A 21,517-nucleotide genomic window follows, 5' to 3' on the forward strand; every position below is an offset into this window, starting at 1 on the left:
CTAATTTAAATATTACAGGTGTCGTTACGGAGCCTCAGAGTTACACACTATGTCAGCGTTCATTGGTGGTGCTGCGGCGCAGGAAGCCATTAAAGTTATCACCCGCCAGTTTGTGCCTATCAATAACACGTTCATCTACAATGCGATGAAACAAACATCTGTGACAGTCGAGCTATGAACACTGTATTATGTACGCAAACACTGCCAGGCCTGATTTGTTGACAAGTCATCAACTAAAATATTCTCAGTTTGATAAAGCTCCATTTGCATATTTCAAAAAATAAGCATGACTAATGTTGTAAAGACAAATGTCCATTCCATGAACATTTTTGTCAGATAATCAAATTAATTGAACTTTTTGTTTATGTATCAGAAGTTGTATCTAGAAAATATCTATGTCAAGTTCGAATATGAGTCATGCCGGGTCAAAAACTAGGTCACGGGGTCACTTGGTGCATTTCAATAACTTCTATCAAAGCGTTTATTGGGTGCATATGTCATCCTATGGAGACAGCTCTTGTTTTGACTGTTAACATAAAAAATAAACCTATGTCAATTATATTTAAGAAAAATCGAGAAATTTGGGCCTGCTGGTCACCTTGTTGTTTTTTATAACTAATTGACATAAATGCATCTTAACAGATACATTTTCCATCTGGATTTGACCATTTTATGTGTGACAGGTCCTCATAGTGGGAGATTCTCAATGTCTACCATATAGCTTTGATTCCCTTTATTCCTACTGTTCCCACCCTCTACAAAATATATTTGGTTTCAATTTATGATCTATGGTTGATAACATAATACTGTTAATTTAAATTATGCAGTTGCTAACAAGCATGGTACAATTTGTAAATTGTATTACTTATGTTAAAATTAAACTGTTACATGTTACACAATAATCGACACCACTGGTTTCACTTAGTTTGTCACAATCCAAAAGTTGATTGTAAACTTTTTGAGCATAGTGTTTTTAGGTGATTTCTTAATTGAAAGTCGCATAGTAGTTATGTTATATATTAATTTTCACCTCAACAATAAATCGCATAGTAGTTATGTTATATATTAATTTTCACCTCAACAATGTTTGAGTCGTGCAAGATATAGATTTTTAATTTAAGACAATTTTAAACCGGTAATTTGTGTATCAGTTGTTCAATATTGTATTTCTTTGTTTTCACGTACGTGTGTGTCAAGTACTTTACATGTACTATAATATGATTAAATAAGAAACACATTCACTGCGTTCAATTTTGTGTTTATTAAAGCACAGCCTTCGTGCATTGAAAATGTGTAACAAATGAGAAACGAAAATTTAGATCTCTACATATGTATATGAAACGCGCTCTCTGAAAGGGGGGTTTACTGCATGTGCGTAAATGTCGTCCCAGATAAGCCTGTGAAGTCGGCACAGGCTAAACATGGACGACACTTTCAGCTCTTATGCACAGGTGGTTAGAGTGTGGCTATGATATTAATTAGTGAAAACACTTTTTAATGATAAATAATCATATTATAACAAACTATCAACTTTTCTGAAAAAAAATCCCTATCAAATATATTTTTAACAAGGTATCCAACTCAAAATCACCCGAAAACGGGGTGCATCACAGTAGACTTTCAAAACCTTTACTCCTGTTGCTGTCATTGTCCCCCTTATCCACATGTAAACACTTAAAATGTAAATGATTTTAAACTTAGACGAAACTGAGAACCTTTGTACAGTTTTCACCCCTTAACCAATAGGCGCCGGCACAAAATCTATTTAGAAGGAGTGCCATCTCGGAAGAAGGAGATATATTTCCGTTTTTTACACGTTCGATACTTAATATTGTTTAACTATTTTTAGACCTAGTTTGTAAGAACTACTACCGATTATGTGAAGAGCTCCTGTCATCATACTTATTAGTGAGTATTTCAATCCGTTTTCTTGTTATTTCGTTGAATAGAAAATGGAACATCCACTGAGATAAAATCGCCTTTATTTGTATTGCATGTACGCCATAACGCATAGAAATCAGACAAGTAACTTTCTATGAAAACTTGTTCTAATATAGTTCTACATGCGCTCAATATAAACTACTTCACATGTCAGATCTGCACAATATACACAACTGTATACTTTTAAATCATTACACATTATTATAAAATGACGATACACATCGCATATTCTTGATTTGTTTGCATCCATACATGCAGCATTTTATACACAGCTAAAGATTCGTTGTATCAATATTTTACAGTACGTTTTTCGGCATAGCTGTCTAAACCAGGGTTTGACCTATCGACCTTTTTAATTGTCATATGAACTTTTGAGAAAAAAAATCGCGCTAGAAGGCCCGAATGGATAAATGGATTTTTTCGTATTTGTGAAAAATATCAAAACTGCGCATAATAAAAAACGTGCAATATACCAAATGTTGAAGAATTTACATTTAAATATATTTTGAATAGTAAAGCGCAGAACAAAATTCTCATCAAGTATGGGCTAATTTAATAATTATATGGATGCATCTTTGCTTTTTACAACAATATTAAAGAGTTCTTAGCGTGCAACTATTTTATCTCAACCATAAAGGCTAAGTGGATACAACTGTTTCACACCGCACGAAATCAAGGAAGTTTGTACGCGTATTACCCTTCATTTTCCAAAAAGAGGCTATGTTCGCATATTTAACAGTAACTGCGATATTTTAGTATGCACACTCGTTTGTGTTATACGTAAGGTATTAATGTTCCATATTCTTATATTATTATATATTGAAAAAGTTTTTTATATTCAATTTATAATGACATTAAAGCGTGTTTAAGTATTCATCTTTACACAAGCCGTCGTTCTGGCACTTAATCGTGATCTCCCTTTAATTGCGTTATGAACATTCCTTCTCGCATGGTTTGGATATGCCAATGTGTTATCAGCTTCTCTTCACATGTTTATTTTATCGCTGTTTAAGGTAGTTTTAGATCAAATTGTCTAGCAAAATTGTATCGGAAATAGAAAGAGGTCATTACTAAAATGAGGATCATATTTTCAGTATTGGCATGTTGGTTTTTACTTGATTTTATACACGTTGATTTTCAGGCATTATTTTCCAGGCTTGCAGTGCTCGAAGAAAGACAAGCTGTGCTTGAAAAAACACAAGAAATTGTCCGAAAGAAGAGTCGCTTCGCTTGAAGGAAAAATTGCATTATGCAATAGAAGAATAAAGATACGCTTGACATTGTAAAGAAACTGTATGCGAGAAAAGTCAAGCTTGAAATCGACAAGATGCTACCTGACACAACCGCCACAACGAACGGATACGACAAGACTCTGTATGACAGTGGTGTCGCCTCCATTTTGTAGGACAAGATACTATCTGACAGAAAAATCGCCACGCTCGAGAACGATACTGCAGTATCACCCAACCGGAGTGGAAAAGATGAAAGTTTCTCTGCTGCAGTTGAAATTGCAGATTGGTCAACTGCTGGTAATGTTTTATTTGTATTTGACACCTACTATTACGTTTCAATAAAGACTTACGAATGTTCGTTTCAAAGTAAGTTTAAATCAAAATCAATTGTTTCTGTTAAAATGAATTTAACGTTTGTTTATATATTGTTGGTTTCTTTGCCTCAGGCTATGAATGGAATATGAAAATTAAAAAAAATGAATTTTAGTGAATGTTGATTGATTGAAATCCTTCAGCACATTCCACAACTTTTACATATGTTTGACGCTATTATACTTTTGTTTCAGTAATTCAATCCAAACACAGACGGGTTTGTAGCATTTTCCGTTATGAAAGACGCTCATCAGGACCACATCGGCGTTAATCAGAACATCATATTTGAGCAGGTTGTTACAAATGAAGGAGGCGGGTACCATTGACGATTATGGGTTTCACTAATCGGGAGGTTTTTGCTGCCATGGTTCATAACGGACACGTTGTCGCGAAAATTTACGCTCACGGGGTCAGTGGACTAGAACAAGGCAGTCAAGCGTTTGTCATAAAGGTTAATGCTGGTGATGAAGTTGCGGTTCGACATAATGACAATGCAGACACTTTTATATGGAGTAATCTGTTTTCGTCGTTCAGTGGCTATTTAGTATTGCTGCAATAAAAAAGATTAACCGGCAAATGATAACAAATGTAGACACATACATTTACTCATGCAAATAAAACAAGTTATGTGTATTAACTATGTTTGTAATGTCCTTTACACGTATCGTCATTGCGTGTCTATTAAAACCATTTTTATTTATGAAATATAAGAATAACTTAACTGTTCTCTTCATTAACAGGGATATATTGGTGGGTTATTTGTTGATAAAAATCGACACATTCTAACACCCAAACTGCAGTCTCTGTTGTGTTTTTTTTATGTATATTAAATCTAATCGGCGGCTTTACTATTTTGCTTTTAATAATAATTCGATTCCATTATAATGCTGTTATGTACCATTTGTGTTCAGTTCGGCAGCAACTTCCTCGGGAAGACAGATGCAACTGGTTCTCCCCTGACGCTCAATTCTCACTTTTGGTTCCCGGGCATTGGCCCACCACAATCAGGTAACCGCTATTGCTGGCGGGTGAAAAACGTGAGAGGATTTTCATGATCCGTGTGACCAGCTGCAGGTTTTTTTTAGAGGAGACAGGCGCCGACAAAATTGACTGGAGCCCACTGAGAATAAAAGATACTGGACAAAACAACAAAATACACGCTGCATTCACACAAAAAACGCACAGAACTGAGACCTGATTTATAAATATCTTATATTCTAAGTATTTTATATTCATTTAATAATTGACATTTAAACGTGTTTAAGTATTGAGCTTTACACAAGCCGTCGTTCTGGCACTTAACGCATGATATTTCTTTAATTCTTTTATGGACATCTTATCTCGCATGGTATCCAGGCCACTGTGTCATCATCTTCTCTTTACAATTACCTCTTCATTGTATTGCTTTTCTTTTACTAAGGCGAGGTAATAATTATTCTTGGATCAGAATTCTCTTCAGGGAAGATATTCACGTATACAATATATTACATGCACACGTGTAAGGTATATAATAGATTCAAGATATGCTGTTCACAAGGACATTGTAGAAGCCATTTTTGATTGATTTTATAACGCTTTTTCAATCGAATTGACCAATATACATGTATTTAGAATGATCGAAAATATTCACAATCATATCAAAAGTATCTTATACTGAGAAATAAGTCACACATACTGGTTCAACACTCCATAATTTATGTGGGTGCAATGCTGCAAAGAACTGTGCATGTCAAGACACACATTTGCAATATATGATCTCATTGAAATAACTGATAATCTTTAACTTACTCAAACCAACATAACGGAGTATTTATTTTTTTTAAATATATTTCTTGTTTAAAATATCCTCAACAAAGATAGAATAGTGCTGCTGTCAAGTACGTTGTCTTCTCAGTACAACCGTTTGTGTTTCATTAAGTTTCACACGAATTTTCCGAAGACAAATGTTCTAAACCTTGTCCGATTACATCTCGCCTGTGCGCAATAGTACTCAAGTCTTAGATAACCCAACAGCAATAGTAAAATAATACATTTTATCAGGTATTCCGGCATTGCTCTTAAACCCGCAGATAGGCGATTCTTCAAAAAGATACCCCATAAGGGTACGACTCATATGGTTGCTTTTGTTAGTAAGACAATGTCACCCATTTGTAATAGGGATCGCAATAGAGCAGGCATAGCTACGATTGGCCACATTCAGTGATGCCCAGGTAGTTCCGTTATTTCCTACCTATATTGTGGCTGCGAAAGTTAGTCGCAGAAAACACGTGCGCCGTTTAGAATTACTAGTAAACTCATTTAAATAGCACTTGTATAAGCGCTGCTTGTGCAATTGACCAAGCCATTAGCACCGTTCCATATTCAGAAAAGTCGTTTTAGATCCTATCATCTGACAACATGGCATCAAAAATGGAAAGATAGCGTTTAACATGTATATTGGACTCAAACTGCTATACTAAATTATTATCCTAGATACGTTATCGAAGTGGTTAAACGAATAACGATACAGAAACTAGTAAACAACTATGAACATCACGACTTCGTGTTAAAATTGTGACAAAACAAAGAGATATGCTATCTGCCTCGCCTTGAAATGTACTAAAGGTGAAACGTTGGCATTCTCGAAGAACGCGTTTATTTCCAAAATGAAGACCATTATGTCAGTTTCGGCATGTTGGTTGTTATTTGTTTTTATACACGTCGAAGCCGTTAAAGATGAAGATTTTCAATAACTGCTTGTCAGGCTTTCAGTGCTCGAAGAAAACAAGCTGTTATTGAAACGGAAAATAAGTTGTCACAAAAAAAAAGAATCGCCGACTCAGAAAAATACAAGTTACTGTCCGAGAAAAGAGTCGCTTCGCTTGAACGAAAAATTGCATTATGTCAAAGAAGACAAGATGCGCTTGATATTGTAAAGAACATCGCACTTGAAACCGACAAGCTATTGTCTGACACTACCACCACAACACATGGATACGAAAAGACTGTGTCTGACAAGGGGTTCGCCTTCCTTGTTAAAGACAGAATTCTATCGGACAGAAAAATCGCCACGCTCGAGAACGACTATGCAGTATCACACAACCGGAGTGGTAAAGATGAGAGTTTCTCTCCTTCAGTTGAAAATGAAGATCTGTCAACTGTTGGTAACGTTTTGTTTTTCCTATTTGAAATCTATTATTACGTTTCAATAAATAATAAAAGATGTTCGTTTAAAATAAGTTGACATTTATATTTCCGGTATAAATGTAAATGGCTTTTGTTTGAATCTGGTGGGTTTTTAGCCCCAGACTATTAATGAAATATGAAAAATAAAAAAATGAAATTTAGAGATTGTTTACCGATTAAAATCCTTCAGCATATTCCACAAGATCTTTTTGATGCTATTATACTTGTGTTTCAGTACTTCAATCCAAACACAAACGATTTGTTGCAGAAGGGACTGTAGCATTTTCTGCAATCAAAGTAGCTAATCAAGAGCATGTGGGCTTTCATCAGAACATCATCTTCGAGCAAATTCTTACAAATGAAGGAGGCGGATACCATCAAATTCACGGTGTCTTCATTGCTCCACAATCCGGCGTTTACGTCTTCTCGTCGGCCATTATGTGTGCCCCAAATGGGGAGGTTTTTTCTGAAATGGTTCATAACGGAAACCTCGTCACGCGCATTGTGACAGTGGGAGATGGGATCAAGGTAGTCAGACGGCTGTCATAAAGATGAATGCTGGTGATGATGTCGCGGTTCGAAATGCTGCCCATGGAGATGATTATGTCTGGGGTGATCTGTATTCGTCATTCAGTGGCTATTTAGTATGGCAGCAATAAATTAAGTGGAAAATGATATCTACTGTAGACATATTTGTTTACTCATGCAAACAAAATTAGTTATGCAAATCGACTATGTTTGTTATTTCCTTTAAAATTTAATCCTTTTTTCATATATATTTAAAACACACATATTATTAAAAAAATATCAATCAAACCATTATATTCTGTTATTAGTCCCCTACCGGTTTCACCGGAGGAGACTTATGGTTTGCGCTCCGTCTGTCAGTCTGTCCGTCACACTTTTCTGGATACTGCGATAACTTCAAAAGTTCTTAATATTTTTTCATGAAACTTCATTCATTCATTTCATTTCGTTCCTACGTCAAAAATTATGGTTGCTATGGCAACAAATAGACTAGAAATACTGCTGAAAATGGTGGTGTTCTTGATCCTGAGATAACTTTTAAAGTTCTTAATATTTTTTCATGAAACTTGAAACATGGATAGATGGCAATATGGACATTATGCACATCATTTCATTTTGTTCATACGTCAACAATTCTGGTTGCTATGGCAACAAATAAAATAAAAAATTCTGAAAATGGTGGAATTTCTGACAATGGTGGAGCCGGTAGGGGACATATATTGCTTGACAATAGTCTTGTTTTAAAATGGTATATAGGTTGGATATGTTCGGTAAAAAAACAAACATTCTAAAACTCAGCCTCCGCATTGAAATTTTACAACATAATTCCAAATCAAATCGACCGGGTACCGGAATAATAACGGCCGTGCATTCCACAGGCAGTGTATCTCAATAAGATGCATCAACGAGGTCCTACGAAATGTTTATTTAAATAGACTGAATGTACTAGTTCTAAAAATGGTTTATTTTAATGCAAATATGAGGTCTTCAGAGATATTTATTTCCAAATACGTGTACTCTAGATCTTAACAGAGATCTTATTGCAGAAGATGTATCCACAAGGTCTTAAAGAGACGTTGATTTCGATATAATGAGTCCAATAGTTCCTTAGACAGCTTTACGATAAGTGTCTAAAATCATACGTTTTTAGAGAGGTATATACAAATAAGATATATATGCACGGTCTGAAGAAAAGTGTTTTCCATAAATGTATCGACATGGTCGTCATATAGATTTGTTTTCTTAAAATGTATCTACGTCGTATTTAGAGCGCACCGTTTTCAGAGGCGGAATCCATAAAATTACAGAGGCCTACTTCAATAACCCGAACTAATGACGTATTGAGAATATCTATCACCAGAAGCTGTTTTCCTGGTAGTAAGATAAGTTTACTTTCATTAGATGTATTCATGAGATCTCGACAGATTTTTTCCATAAGATGGATTGTTAAGCTGTTAAGAGACGTTTACTTGCAGAAACTGAAGCAACAAGGTCTTAAAAGAGGTTTATATTCATAAGATGTAACTATAAAGTTTCAAAAGAAATCGGTTTCCATAAAATGTATAGACGACATTTTCAGAGAGGTTCATGTTCATAACATGCATCTTACAAACTAACATAAGATGGTTGTTTATTTTCAGAAGCTGAATTCGCAATGTATCAGGAGAGTTTTTTTTACATATATGATGTATCTACAAGATATTGCTACTATTAGTTTATACATGAACAGAATGGAATTTAGTTTTTGTTTATATATGTGAACTTAAAAGTTAATTATATTTTATAATAATTTCACATGTACATGAACTTTTTAAACAGCCGACGAGCAAACAGACGACGTTTTCATCATAAACGGTTTCATTATCATATATGCCATCATCTCCAGCTACAAAATAAACAACAATATCATTGTCACCAAAGACATGATTATCAGCAGTATCACCATATTTATTTGCATCAATAACATCGGTATATAATTAAGCATCCCCATTAGTTGATAAACCAAACTATGCTAATTGTTCCGAGATGTACTGAAAAGAAAATTGTATTATGGACAAGGATAACAAACTACAATTAGTATTACTAAAATATTAAATAACAAACGAATGAAATTGGTAGATAAAACAGTAACAAATGTTTTATCTCTTCAAATTAATAATCACCAAATATGCTGTAATGGAGTTACTACAACGTTACAGTATTGCCTACACCATAAGAGAGTTGTATGGGGCATACATGCAAACCGTTCATCATGTTGTTTAATAGAAATATTAGATTTTTGTAAGCTGTTAGATTATTTTCTTCTATGTAATAAATTAAGACAATCTGTACTTTTAATTACTCTATAAAAATGTTGTTTAAGTACATTAAATAATTAATTATTTTTCTGATACGAATCTAAACACAAACACCTGTTTAGTTTATTATCTTTAAAATGATTATGAAATATCACTAAACATTAGTATTATACATATTCCGAGGTGACGTTGGTTGTATTACGTGAATAACGTATCTTCGATCGTTGTGAACTGATTATGGTTTAGTTAGTTGGTATTACGGGTAAACAGATACAATATTTTGAATCCGTTTTTGTAAATAATTTAACATGGGTGGTTAATGTATCATTGTAACCGTGACATGTTTCTAATCACAATCCCCTACAAGCACGAACACACCATTTACTTTTTCAGTGCGAAATGTCGTGTGCAAAGGGAGATAATCCAAGAGTTGTGCAATCGTAAATCTAGCTGCTACTGTTACCTACACTCGTTTTAGACAAACATGACAAATTGCAACGACTTTGGAATTCATGCCACTTATTTGACAAAATAAAAAAAAAACTAAACTGATCGAAGTATTCGATTCATGTTTCAGACATCTAAGAATATCGTCCTTAAGTAAGAGAAATACTATATTTTTGAATGCTCTGCAAAAATACATATTTTGTATCACCAATCCAAAGTTCCAAGAGAGACAACTCGTAAATTAATAATTTAAAATCGATCATGTCGGTCTCCTTTGATTCTTTCCAAAGTTAAATTATTTGGTCTCTTTGTTATTAAAGCTTTTCTTTCAATTGAAAATAATGAAACAATACCATGTTGCAGCTTTCCCTCCAAACGAGTTGCATGTATAAAATATGTTCAAGTGTAATTTCTTCTCATCACCTTCACACATATACGAATTATCCAAAGACATTTGTCAAATTCACCTACGTTATACTTTTGAACTGTTCAGGAGTAAAATAAGAAAGTTATACGGAGTAATTCTTGCAATTACGCTATTCTGCTAATTATTCAAGCAGAAAACATACAAGTAGATTGTTAATGACACCAAACATTTTGCAAATAACGTTTATCAAAGACATATCTATAGTATGTTGGTTCGTACTTACAACCAGACTAGTAAAAACGGACAGTAAACCTTTCACTTTTTTCCGTTTTTTAATTTAAGTATGCATTCATGCCTTATTTTGGCAATTTAGAACTATATCATGTTTAGGTTATAAAATGAATGTTTTATTAGTCTCGGCGATTTTGTTTAATTTGTGCAGGTATGTTACTGATTTGATTTTCATTTTTCTCCAAAATATTGAGGCAAAAAAAGAATATCGTTTTATTCGTGCTTTTTTAAATTTTAAGTCGACTCACGTCTTTTATTATCTATGGTTTTATAATCGAACTGGCATTCGTTGCCAGGCAGCTCCAAGAGAAGTGTAAGGCACTAAACTCTGACCTGTTCTCCACTTATGTCGACCTTATCAAGACTTATGACTTGTGTTGAAGATAGTGGCGAAGTACGCATAATGTATAGTTTTCGGTATTTTCTATCAGATTGATAGAGGCCTGGACTTGAATTGTTAGGTTCGATTAACGGAGCAATCGCTTTTACCCATAAGGACATGGGGTTATGTTACCATATAGGATGGGAATACCGATGCAGTGACTGAGATGCCCAAGGTGTTTTAGTCCGAGAAGCATAACTGAATACCAAGTAAAGCTGGCGGAGTGCGCGAATGCAACGTGTGAAGGTGGGGACACGTTTCAAGTCATGGTCACGGACAGTGTAAGCATCTCCAAAGGTATTGGCCATTCATTAAGTTTACAAGTACTCTATACCAATTAAAACGTGAGAGATCATTTCCAAATCAACGTTATTTATCCTTTGAAATGAATTGATTTTATGTGCAAGCCTATACCACTGAAATTTAATTGTTCGAAAAACAATGTGTGTCTATGTAGCATTCGATGTAAGGTTGTAAGAGGTCTGCAAATAAATGTGTTCTTGTTAATTGAATTCACGAAAACATAGTTTCAACAGGTTTTAATTATGAACGTTATCAAATTTGTTCATTTAATGCATTTAGACATGTTGGTATTAAATACTGTAATCCATCACAAAATGGATAATATATTCCTAGAAAACGATACATTTATTCCAAATTGTATCCAAGGACTTGCAAATATCGTAATAAACTTAAAACTAATATTGACAAACAAAGCGCATATGTTCTTTAATTTAACTATTAGTCGATATATTGTCCATGTTAAAATGCCTTAAAAAGGAGCCGGTTGCGTTATATATTTAAATTATATATATTAAACTCTATAAGGTATTAATATTGTTATTAAATACAGTCACCTGAAAAACGAGCATTTTCAGGACTTGGCGATTTGGCATTTGTACTTGAATTGCTCAATTGAGTTCATGTGTAGTAGAAGTTTGGGAAAGCAATCATTTAAACCAAATTCTAATTTTGTTGCATGGCATCGGGTAAAACTAGATAATAACTATTGTTTGTTTTATGTTTTAAGTTGACTTTATAATATACAATAGACAAGGTGCAGCATTGTGGTCGTTTAGTTACTCTACCATAGTTACTGGCTCTCCTTGTGACATTGGCAAAATTTTGAAAATATCGTCCCACCTATTGAAATGATTCTGCAGCCTCATCGAATTCAAAATCATTATCATAACCATATGACACATGTACCTTCATATAGAACAATTTTAGACAAGAAATGTATGTAAAAAGTTAAATATTCATTATTTCTAACAGGCAGAACAAACGGGTCAGGTAGCGTCAATTGACGGAATTTTTCTTTGCTTAAATTCATCAGGTATGTAAGACGTCGAATTATCCTGCGGTACGGTCCCCTACATACGAGGGAACAATCGGAACATTCGATGCCATCCGAGACAATCTTGCCTGACCCATCTGAGTCCTCGGTTCATCGGGAGGCCCAGTGAATTGTGGACCGATATTGAGCATTGCAACATCGGCTATTGCTTGAGAAACCCTTGAGTTTGCTGCCGTTCCATCTTCAAAAATAGCCATTTGATCAAAAGTCGCTGGTTCATCGGCAGCAAGCGTACGTTGAAGAGACACGCACACACTTCGGGCCGTGTCGCATCTTAAATATGGGGAGTTACAGTTCGGGCAGCTGGGAGCACTTTCGTAATCATACCAGTTTTGCGTCCAGTAACTGCGATAACCATCAATGTTGCGGTAACCTGTTAACCCGTCCATTGGTCTGGTGGCGGCATGTTCACGAGTGACTGGTGGATAATCTATGCTGGGGTCGACTCGACAATCATTTATTTGGTGGATGCGAAACAGTTCCCAAACGTAGTCTATAAAAGCGTGGAAGAGAAAAAATACGGGATCGTGGGCGGAGGAATCAAAACCAGACATCTGTCCACCAACCCAACTGTGAGGACCATTGTGGAACGTTTCAAAGTTGAACTGAGGTAACGCAGTGGGTCTTGTGATTTCCCTCGTCCGACAACGCGTAAGGATACTTCGGATATTCGCTTTGGTAAATAGCGTACTTCCGCCTGCAATATTTCTCGTCAGCGGACCAATAGGGGTTACCCAGTTAGCGAATGGTCCCGTGATCACCCGTCCGTCACCGTTTCCAAAGAACGCCGGTGAGAACACAATTGTGGTCGCTGGATTGACCATATCGAAATCGAGGGTGGTATCCCAGTACGGGAGTGAAACTTGCCCGTTAATTCTTCGTATTGCCTCCTCGAACCTGTTACAATTAAAGTAGCAAATATATAATGCATGGGCATTGCATAGGTTATATAAATGTAATAACAATAACAGTAGAATTAGAATTTGGGAATTGCATAATATCGAATAGTGTTATTCCTTACAAAGCTAGATAGACTCTGTGCCACCCAAGAAAGTTGGGACCATTGTGTGCGGACGTGGTTACAATACCCCGGTGAAGGTTTGCGAACGTGTTGTATTGTCTATTCTGTAATAAAGGAGTAAAAATGTTAATAGAATCGTCTGTGGTGCACTTAATGATGTCATTGATTGGATTGTTTACATTGAAAGCATCACTACTTGTTGGTGTGCTCTTTAAACCAGAAATACATCTCGCATTATATCACTGGGTTAACCTTTTATTTAAAGGCTACGTCCTCAGTGACTTACAATAAACAAATGCATTTTTAAAAGGCTTTTGGGATTGAGTGGAGCTAACGTATGAAACGTGCTCGCAGAGTCGCACAAGAGAGGTTTCGGTATACAACACGAAACAAAACCGAACAAAAAGGATAAGCTGCAAAAAGGTGACAACGGTTTAAGAATATAGTCTCGAATTATTACCGATTGTGTTGACAGGATGCGACAGTATTACAGTAAGAGTTGATATGTTATTCCTTCGTTGTCAATAAATATTTCTTGCGTAAGAGATGAAGAAATACATAATTATTTGTCATCGTGTGCTATGTGAACACACAATCTAGTTTGATTTATGGTGCTTTTGTTGGTCTTCATTATACTAAAGCAGTAGGGTTAACTAAAGCCTCACATATAAATTGGATATTATAAGTTATACCTGATATTGCTTTCGGGCAGGAGTAAACACTTGATCAAATTGTGAGTGTATAACAAACACTCCAGTCATACCATTATACGATGGGAAATGGTTGTTTACATCCGCTAGTCTTTATTTAAGGAAAGTATCCATTTTCCAGTAAAATACATTCAAAGACATGAAACAGCAAATTAAACATTAAAACATATTTAAGCTGAGGGTAATAGAGACGGTTGATGCAAATCATGCAAACAGATTTGAAAGCGTGCCAGACCTGACATATAACCAACCAAGTATCACTTAAATGGAAATGTACACAATTAGCAACATAGAAATAACATTACATAGAGAAACAAGAGATGTGTTTTTCAGAAAGACAATGCCCCCTACTGCGCCGCTTTAAAGCCATATATTGACCTTTGACCTAGAAGGATGACCTTGACCTTTCACCACTCAAAATGTGAAGCTCCATGAGATACACATGCATGCCAAATATCAAGTTGCTATCTTCAATATTGCAAAAGTAATGACCAAGGTTAAAGTTTTGGGACAGACTGACAGTGACAGAATGACAGAGTCACAGAGTGACAGTATGACAGACAGACAGGCAAGCAAGCAAAATACAAACACAATGATAAGTCAATGTTAACCGCAAGGGAATGGTCAACAAAAACAAATAAGGGGTTCAAAACGATCGAATAACGTGAGAAACATAGCAATTAGATCGGAATTAATCATAAACACGCACGCGCGAATAAAAACCCTTCTAAAATTTAATCAATAAATAAGCGCAAAAATAATGTAAACCCATTTAATTACAATGCAATTACTCGATGGTTTTCTTTACATTACAGTTCATTTTTTTTATGCAATTTAGTAAATACAAGTATCAATAAATTCCTTCTCTTTACAAGATTTGAGAACGAAGCATCATAAAACACTTACAAATCTTCGCTATGTATCTCAGAACGAAGCGGAAATTCAATGTTACAACCAAAAATAGCCATACCGTTTTCATCGTTTGCAATACTGTATGAAATGCATTTCTTTCTCCGTCGGATATCCGTCTATATTCCCGTCGTGTTCGGCGACCTGTCGGTGGAGTAACGGACTGACGCTTGATTCTTGAGTGCTTCACACCTGTCGGCGTCATCATCTAATTAAATATATTTAAGCAAAGTAATATAAAGGATTTTTGTGGCAACATAGGTTGATATGGATTCATATAACATAAATATGTAATCAATTATACAAACACTTCCTTATGTTTGTTCTGAAAAATGATGAGTGTTTAGTTAATATATTTGTGGAATAAACAAATGATAGACCACAAATCTAGTGTATATATGTAGTAACATTAGTTTCAAATACGTTGAATGTTAATACTTTAAAATTATTAAATTAAATTTAATTTTAAGTATTTCGGTAATCGATGTTAATGATCAATTATAAAAATTAAACAAATTCAAATAGTTATCAGAATTTTGCAAGCGGAATAAGCCATTTAATCTGGTATTATTAATCATCCAATACAATTATATTCCTGAGTAGTATCTAATTATTTTATTGATACAAATCACCATTCATATAATTCAATAATTAGGCTGTTTTTGAATGAAATGATTGATTACACTATAAAATTTTAAGACTGTCAGAAACGTGTTAACGTACGGATTCAAGAAGGCCGTTCACGAGGTCTTTGTCCGTCTTCGTGATGTTGTAGTCCTCCCATCGCACCATGTCCTCTTTCCACATAAACTGCTTAATACAATACATGTGTATATCCTCGGGCGTCTCCAATAAGGGCACTTCGGTGCCAGCGTAGTCGATCGCTATATCTTCTACAATCGGTCCTCCAGCATTTTCTCGTTGTTTGATGTCTAGAACGGATACCGAAGCCTTTGGGACAGTGGTGTTTGCAAACGATGAAAGACTGTTGACACAGTCAGCGAGCTCAGGTGCCAAGAAAGATTCGAGCGGGGAAGCATGTGTAATCGCAAATACGCATAGTAACACCGTGATTTTCTGCAAATATGAGATTGACTATTGATAATGATTTGTTAACCACCAAAAAGATTCTTGTTTTAAATATAATATAAGAAAAGGGAATATTTAATAACTGCTATGTAAGAATTAGGATATGAAAACTGCAGATATGATGATAAAATGTAATTCGGTCTGAATCAAATTACTCATGGTTTTAATTGAAATGCATCAAATATTGTTTTTGTTGTGTTGGTAAATAAACATGAGGATCAAGCTGATAAATGTCACTTTTTTATGGTTATATGAAAATGCCTTTATTCTTAAATAAAGCATATTGCATTAACTAGCAGCGCTACTTATTTTTTTTCTCTCAATGATGTAAACCCTAAAATAGACTCTTAAAACTAAGAACGCGCGTTTTGTACCAATCAGAGCAACAGCCTCACATCGCGTGTACTACGACTTGTAACCTGTTAAAGGACATTTGAACTGAATTTCATTTTAAATTTTTAACTTACACATTTTTACAAGTATTTAATGCAATATATTGTACTTGTCCGCAATGCAAGACACAAAGTGTTGACACATTTTGAACAGGCAGTCAGGCAGACAGGCAGACAGGATGTTTTATTTACGTAATCTTCAAAGTTGTTCGTCATTGGACAATTGTTTAACACAAATGGACGTCGTCATCTTGCATGTCACTTGATGACAATGCTATTTAGTTTAAAATAATCTTAATCGCCTAAGACTGTCAAACATACCATTATATTTTTGTTGTTTTTCACAAATAATAACGTATATCCCTAAAATAAAGCCTTCTATTCGACTAATTTATACTGATGATAAATAAATTGAATTTAAATTTTAAATGCGAAAAAATAACATGTTTTTAAAAATAAAAATAATGCAACGCCCATATTAGAGTTTTTCTCGATAGACGAACATGTATAAATGATAAATAAACTGAATTTCATGATGAAATTGTCAGACAAAAATTGGAGAATGAAAATCATAAACAGTACAGTTATAAAAAAAACGTTATTCAAAAGTTAAAATAAGTGTAAAAAAATAGGTGTGTTTTTACTTACAAGTACAGATGATGAATAAATTAGATTTTTAATATGAATTATCAACTGGTGCAAAAAATACGCTTCAATATTATAAGTCATGTTCGACTTACATTTACAGATGATCAATCAAATGAATTAAATTATTGAATTGTAAAAAAATGTCATTATTAGGTTATACACGAAGAATTGGTAAACCAAAAATGTTTGATGAAGAGCGATCAATCAATTGGAACAACTATATCCAAGATTAGTTAAGTTGGAACATGTGTTAAGGTTCTACATATAGACCTGATTAGTTGTTTTACTAATTTGTGTTTATAGTACCCGTTAATTTAACAGATTTCTAAATGAGTACGCTTTTCACAATGAATTTAAGGCTGGGCTCGCCTTCAATATCTCTTACATGACATTGTGTGCGAAAACGCTGAGATCTTTCTATATTAAAGGGGCCGTTTAACAGATGAAGCGTCGTGCGAAGCGAAACGATATTTTGGGAAACTACGAGGATTGCGTTCATATCTAAAAAATACATCCGCATGAGCGTGGATGGTCGAGAGGTCTACGCGGGATACTTTTTACTTCAGGACTCCAGGAGTCAGTGGCTCGAGCCCTGTTGAGGGTTACTTGTGTTCCTTTCCGTATTCATGTTTTTTACTGGAGATTTTGAGTTCGAATGCATAAATTTAGCAGTATAAAGCAATTAAAGCATTTAATGACAAGCTTCAATACATGCGAAAATGTGTTGGACGGCCCTTTTAATATGTATACCTGTTTGAATGCCGTATGTGAGAGACGATAATCGAAGTTTTGACAGACAAGTTCGCACTTTCTTTGGAAAATAATCAAGAAAAAAATCGAATTCAAACGTGCATTTTAATAATATGTAAGTCATGTAGAGGTGCTATTATTTTATAAATTGTACCAAGATTTTTAAAACACGTCTACCACAGTGGACTGTCAAACGATATGGAAGGTTTCGAGATTTAACAGAAGATGGATTGTACAAAACGTATGGTAAGCTTAAAGAATCCAATAGTTTCTTCACATTTAATGACGAATTACTTGTACAATGGTTAATACTTTTGACTCGTTTTACACTTTTGCTTTTATTATGTTATTTTTTATTTGATGAGTTTGATGTAAAGTGGAAACCGCCCAAAGTGATATATATTACAAGCATGCACATATAAAATGCCATCACATTTTGTATACAATACAAGCTGACTATGACAGTGTTTATAAGGCTCTAATTTATGAGAAATACAAACTATATTGATAGACATTTGAATAATAAATACCACGACAGTTTGTACAATAATGTGTGTAGTATGTTTTTGTCTAGTTGTAACAATTGAAAAAAAACACGATACTACCGCTTGAGGTGTCTTTTGTTCACGCAAAAATTCGATGTGACAAAGGGTTGCACCTCGTCATCAATATCAATGCTGATCCTCATCATGCTAATTGTTCATGAGCAAATACAAGTTTTATTTATTATTTCTTTCTAGGGTAATTTTCATTCGTTTGACATTTGTAAAATTAGGAATAATCAAACCCAATAACATTATCAGAAGAAAAAATCGTGACTATCCGATAATATTTTTATGACAATTAAGTTATTAATTACCGATAGAATCAATGACTATACATACTCCATTTAAAAATATAAAAAAAGCATTCAGATAAGGTTATGACAATGTAATGTAATAGAGGTTTTTAAATGATGCTGAAATCATATAAATCTTCAATTAACCAGACAGAACACAGTTGTTATAATTATTTACCACTTCGAATAGAAAATATCAAATAATAGAGAAGATCAATTCAATTAAGTAAATGGTTTAATATTCACTAGATCAAATTATTATATTATTTAAGACACGATAAAATGTAGTACTGACGCGTATTATTTAAACAAATTTCAGTTGAAAAGACTGCGGAATTCGGGACTTTAAAGTGAATTTTCCAGATCGTTCTATTTATTGATGTAAATGGATGCACACAGAATAAGACTGATCGTACGTGATATTCGAATACTAGCCCTATATCCGTATACATTGACGTAAGCGGTATAATCTGCCTTAATAGTTTCTAAGTTCAGTAGATACATGTATTTAGTTTATCCGTTTATCAAAATTCATTATTTTATCATTAGTATTACTAATGATATACTCATTATTTTAGAATAACTTCGTACGTATCAAAGTGCATAAATTAACAACAAAATTACTGGTGTGGTGGAAGCTTTTGGCAACCCAGGGAATGGCCCCTACCGAATAACTACACATGCTTATACAACACGTTAATTTTTTTCTTTATAAAAAAATGTTGTTAAATGAATATATTCGACTTTTACTTTGTACGCCTGAATTGATTTACTGCGAAAACTTATGCTAAAGTATAATAGATTTTACTTCATTATTTAATGTTATGCGCTTTAATAGTAAATGATTAATTGTCGATTGCGAAATTTCAGTACGATGCAATTAACCTTGTTGTTTAGAAAGGAAAGGACCATTTATCATCCTAAAGAACGCACTTTATTAGCATAAAATATTGTGATATATTGTCTGTTTTACAGCCCTGTCAAAGAAACTGATATACATATATGCATAATATTTATCATAAATAAAACATCGATATAATCGTAAACAGAAGACTTATATAATTTCAAATTATCACGACTACGCATTTTGGGTTGATATAGAACTGAATAACATTGTTTAAAGAAAAAGCCACTTGATATTATGTAAATTATTTATGAACATACCCTCACAAAGCGACATGTATGCATTTCGGAAATCTCAGTCTAAGCATATTATTGAAATAAAGGAATTGTCTTACAGAAAAATTGAGAAAAAAACATAATTCTAGACTCGTCTAGATTGTAGTCTAAAGTTCTTGTAATGAAGAATTCGTTTTTTAACTAACAAAATGTTTATCCCGAAAATCTATCTACCAGAAGTCGTTGCAAAATATTTGTTTTAAATGCCAGGTGATGTGGATGTCTTGTCAAATTTATGATAGAAAATCATCAAAACGAAGTGAGCAAAGATAGCAATAAATAGGTATAGTATCGCTAATGCTCACAAGTACTAATAATTGATATGAGATATAAGAACAACTTCACATTTAATTCTTTTTAAAATGGTTTTCCTACGGAGAGACTCATTTATGTTATTTTCTTTTTCCGCTGTGCCACTTTTGTGAACGTGCCCCACTGTTATTAAAACATATTGTCTAAGATACCAATGTTAAAAGGTTGATCTATATATTATTTCTGCTCGAATCAAATTTGCTAAAACACTTACAGTCTTAGTCATTTAAGGAACAGTATCTGCCCTTAAAAATTGAAATACATGGCCTATTCCTCTGAATCCAACAAGGCGCTGCAATGTTTATTCTTTACCGAATTTTGCTTCGCATCAGCGAATGAATAGAACGGATATAAAACGTATAAATAATTACTCAATAAATAAATAGCATTAAGTAAACAGCCAAAAGTATGTGCCTTTGGTATAATATCGTAATATTGTTTTGCATTAAACAGAGAAAATCTTGTTTCACTTCACTGAGAAAACACGATATACGTTTTAATCTAAAAGCTTTAAAAGTATCTCATTTATATTTAATTTTGTTTGTTTTAGTGAATTTTTCGAAAGAATTATATTTTATGTAATACGGAATAAATATTGGTTTAAAATTTAAGATTCAAATTCCGATGATGACATAATTTACTTTAATAAGTTAAATTCTTTCATGAACTTCCTTGCTATTACGAATGCTGTGCTTTTGTTGTTGTCATCAATTTTATTTATATCATTCAAGTTTTAATTTTGTTTTAAACGTGATAAAACTTACAAATACTAATATTGTTTGCACATATAACAATGATACATGTGTTTTAAACTACATGGATAATTTTTTCGTTCTAACATAATCCATATTATTAATCGCTTTTCTAACTGTAATAATAATAAACTTACTTGCAGCACCTCCATTTCAATGGTAGAGATACTGCAAAAATGTTTTCTAGATGACTGCAATTTGAAGTATGAGGTTGTGCAAAAGGACTAAGTTATATATATATATATGCAATGTAATTGTAACACGCCCCTTTCTTAAATGTTCATATGGCATAGCCATTAATAATGATTGATCGGTATGTCTTTCTATCAGCAATTATCATACCGAAATATTCTTTATCAAAACATGTTAATTTATTGCTTATTGCTGTGGACAAGCAAATATTTATTTATATGAATATATTTTTTTGCTTTATGTACATTTTGACATTTTGAATTCCTCTTAACACTCCATTGTTTTTTTTGTGTTTTTGTTATCTATGACGAGTGATCACATGACGTAAAACATCAGATAAAATGAT

The 21,517-nt window shown here is 33.8% G+C and overlaps 2 protein-coding genes and 1 long non-coding RNA gene across 4 annotated transcripts in view; 2 read left to right on the top strand and 1 right to left on the bottom strand.

Annotated features, from left to right (window-relative positions):
- Window positions 1-1,239, top strand: part of LOC127855553 (NEDD8-activating enzyme E1 regulatory subunit-like) — a 38,513-nt gene extending 37,274 nt beyond the window's left edge. For both annotated transcript variants that reach the window (XM_052391278.1, XM_052391279.1), the window contains one exon: window positions 19-1,239. In XM_052391278.1, the coding sequence (XP_052247238.1) occupies window positions 19-178 (160 nt within the window). In that variant the 3' untranslated portion in view covers window positions 179-1,239. The remainder of the gene's footprint in view (window positions 1-18) is intronic.
- A 1,654-nt stretch (window positions 1,240-2,893) lies between these two features.
- LOC127854838 (uncharacterized) lies at window positions 2,894-4,112 on the top strand. Its single transcript, XR_008037129.1, has 3 exons — window positions 2,894-2,954; window positions 3,097-3,470; window positions 3,740-4,112. It is a non-coding gene; the product is annotated as an uncharacterized LOC127854838 (long non-coding RNA).
- Window positions 4,113-12,375: 8,263 nt separating this feature from the next.
- On the bottom strand, window positions 12,376-21,167 carry LOC127854777 (tyrosinase-like protein). Its single transcript, XM_052389827.1, has 5 exons — window positions 21,117-21,167; window positions 15,743-16,096; window positions 15,081-15,227; window positions 13,401-13,504; window positions 12,376-13,276 (listed from the first exon to the last, which is right to left on the bottom strand). The coding sequence occupies exons 1-5, from the start codon at window positions 21,129-21,131 to the stop codon at window positions 12,376-12,378; spliced, it is 1,521 nt and encodes a 506-aa protein (XP_052245787.1). The 5' UTR covers window positions 21,132-21,167.
- Window positions 21,168-21,517: the final 350 nt, after the last annotated feature.

This window comes from Dreissena polymorpha, chromosome 13, assembly GCF_020536995.1.
Source record: "Dreissena polymorpha isolate Duluth1 chromosome 13, UMN_Dpol_1.0, whole genome shotgun sequence".
Classification (NCBI taxonomy): domain Eukaryota; kingdom Metazoa; phylum Mollusca; class Bivalvia; order Myida; family Dreissenidae; genus Dreissena; species Dreissena polymorpha.